Genomic DNA, 1,912 nt, shown 5'->3' with positions numbered 1-1,912 from the left:
GGCGGGCCTGGGGTGGGCAGCCAGGACAAGGTGCTGACGGGGTCGCTCGGGATGCGGCGCGCTAAGGGGTGGTCCAGGGCCACGCCGCCGCTCTCGGGGAGGGTGGGCGAGTGGCGCGGCGTGGCCGTGCCGCTGTTGCGTCTCTGCGAGCCGTTGATGGAGGAGCAGCTGCTAAAGGCTTGCAAGGGGTTGCCTGAGCGCTCGAAGGGTGACCAGATGGTGGTGGGTGTCGTGAGGTCGAGGGCCAAGAAGTCGAAGCCGAAGTCGCACTCCTCCGAGCCCAGAGGGGCCGGGGGCTCGCTGAAGGTGAAGCCGCTGCTGGTGCTGTAAGGGCTGGTGGGGCTGGCGTCCGCCACCCGCCCGCTGTAGTAGGACTCAGTGGAGGCGCTGCCTAGGGGGCTGAGGCTGTCGTTGCGGAGGGCGGCCGAGGGGCGGCGGGCAGGGTGGGGGGCTTTGGCCCACAGGCTGGCCGTGCTGCCCTGCAGGTCGAGGCAGACATCAGTGCCGTTGGAGTGGAAGTCGTTGTCGGCATTAACGTCGATGAAGGAGCCTGTCCTCATGGTGATGTGTGCCTCAATCTCCTCCCTAGCCCGGTCCACGTTCTCGGGCATGCCTGTCACCTCGAAGACAGGCTCCTTGTCCCTGCTGGGCGTCACAATGTAGGTGTGCGTCTGCTGCTGGATCCGCTTGATGGTGGCTCCCTTGGGCCCCACCACCAGCCCCACCACACGGTACGGGACCCTCACCTGGATGGTGGTCTGTCCCGGCAGGTTGGGGGGCCCCTGCATCGCTCCCGTCAGCCCGTTCACTTTGTTGCGCGTCGCTCGGATCATGGAGAAGTGCTCAGCGGCCGAGAGGATCTCCCTTTTCGCCATCTCCACGTCCTCCTTCCTCCCAGTCACAATGAAAACGGGCTCCTCGCCCCTGACCGGTGTCTTGATGTACGTGTTGGTCTTGGCGCGCAGGGCTTTGATTTTGCAGCCTGCAGAGCAAGGAGAAGGGGAAAAAAAGTGACATGTCAAAGCTGGGACCTCGTGGGGACCCCCTGCTCACCCAGGATGGGGAGATGCAGGACCAGCAGGTCCCTTTGGTTCTGCACCTGCAGCACAGACACTCTTGGAGAGAGGGGTCCCTCCCGCCTCAAAGGCAGCCAGGGGCTCACAGCTTGGTGCTGGGGGGCTGCACCGGCTTGTCCGAGACACGCCAGGCTCCTGGCACCGGCCTTACCCTCTGCCACCACCTCCTCCGCACCACAGCGGGGATCAAGGACCCGCAGGTTGCAGCCTGCAGCCCAGCTCCCGAGGGCTGGGACAACGCATGGGCAGAGAGGAGCCGGGGCAGGCAGCCTTGGGGCACTTTCTGGGCCGTTGAGGGGATGGGAAGCCAGGTTTACTCGAAAGGTGTTTAAGGAGGTGCAAGGGAAAAAAAGACACTGAAGATGGAAGGGAAGGAAAAGGCTTGTTTGGATCCTGCAGGTTTGTCGACACCTCTCAGCCGGCAGCTAAACCCGAGAAACAGCCCCGGCTGCACCCCAACAGCAGCAGCGATGGCCCCGGAGGGACGAGGGAGCCAGGGCTCCCCACGGCCGAGTGGCACAGGCACACCCCACCTCCCTCTCCCTGCCCCGAGGGAGGAGACCCCAGGGCAGAGAGGCTGCGCCCTCACCGGCTGGGGCAGGGGTGCTCATGGGGCACCGGCTCTCCCCGTTCTGGAAAGACCTGCTTCCCCCGCACGAGGAACATGATTCAGCAGGCAGAGCCCAGGCTGGGACGCAGGAGACCGGGGCTTTGCTGAAGCTCTGCCTTCGCCTCGCACAACCCTGGGCAAGTTCCTCCCGTGGGCGAGCTGGGCTCCGGCTGCGAGTCCCTGCGGCTGGAGCTGCAAGGCGCTGCAGCCTGTCCAGCAAAAGGCT

At 65.4% G+C, this 1,912-nt stretch overlaps 1 protein-coding gene across 1 annotated transcript in view; it reads right to left on the bottom strand.

The window, feature by feature from the left end:
- The window catches only part of MEX3D (mex-3 RNA binding family member D), a 3,396-nt gene extending 1,709 nt beyond the window's left edge, over window positions 1-1,687 (bottom strand). The window contains exons 1-2 of the mRNA XM_009329093.1: window positions 1,666-1,687; window positions 8-982 (exon numbers count right to left, since the gene is read on the bottom strand). Coding sequence (XP_009327368.1) covers window positions 8-982; window positions 1,666-1,687 — 997 coding nt within the window. The remainder of the gene's footprint in view (window positions 1-7; window positions 983-1,665) is intronic.
- Between the last annotated feature and the right edge of the window lie 225 nt (window positions 1,688-1,912).

The sequence above is a fragment of the Pygoscelis adeliae genome, unplaced genomic scaffold, assembly GCF_000699105.1.
Source record: "Pygoscelis adeliae isolate BGI_AS28 unplaced genomic scaffold, ASM69910v1 Scaffold537, whole genome shotgun sequence".
In the NCBI taxonomy this organism is placed as follows: Eukaryota; Metazoa; Chordata; class Aves; order Sphenisciformes; family Spheniscidae; genus Pygoscelis; species Pygoscelis adeliae.
The sequence above is the reverse complement of the archived record's forward strand: the minus strand, read 5'-3'. Positions and strand labels throughout refer to the sequence as shown.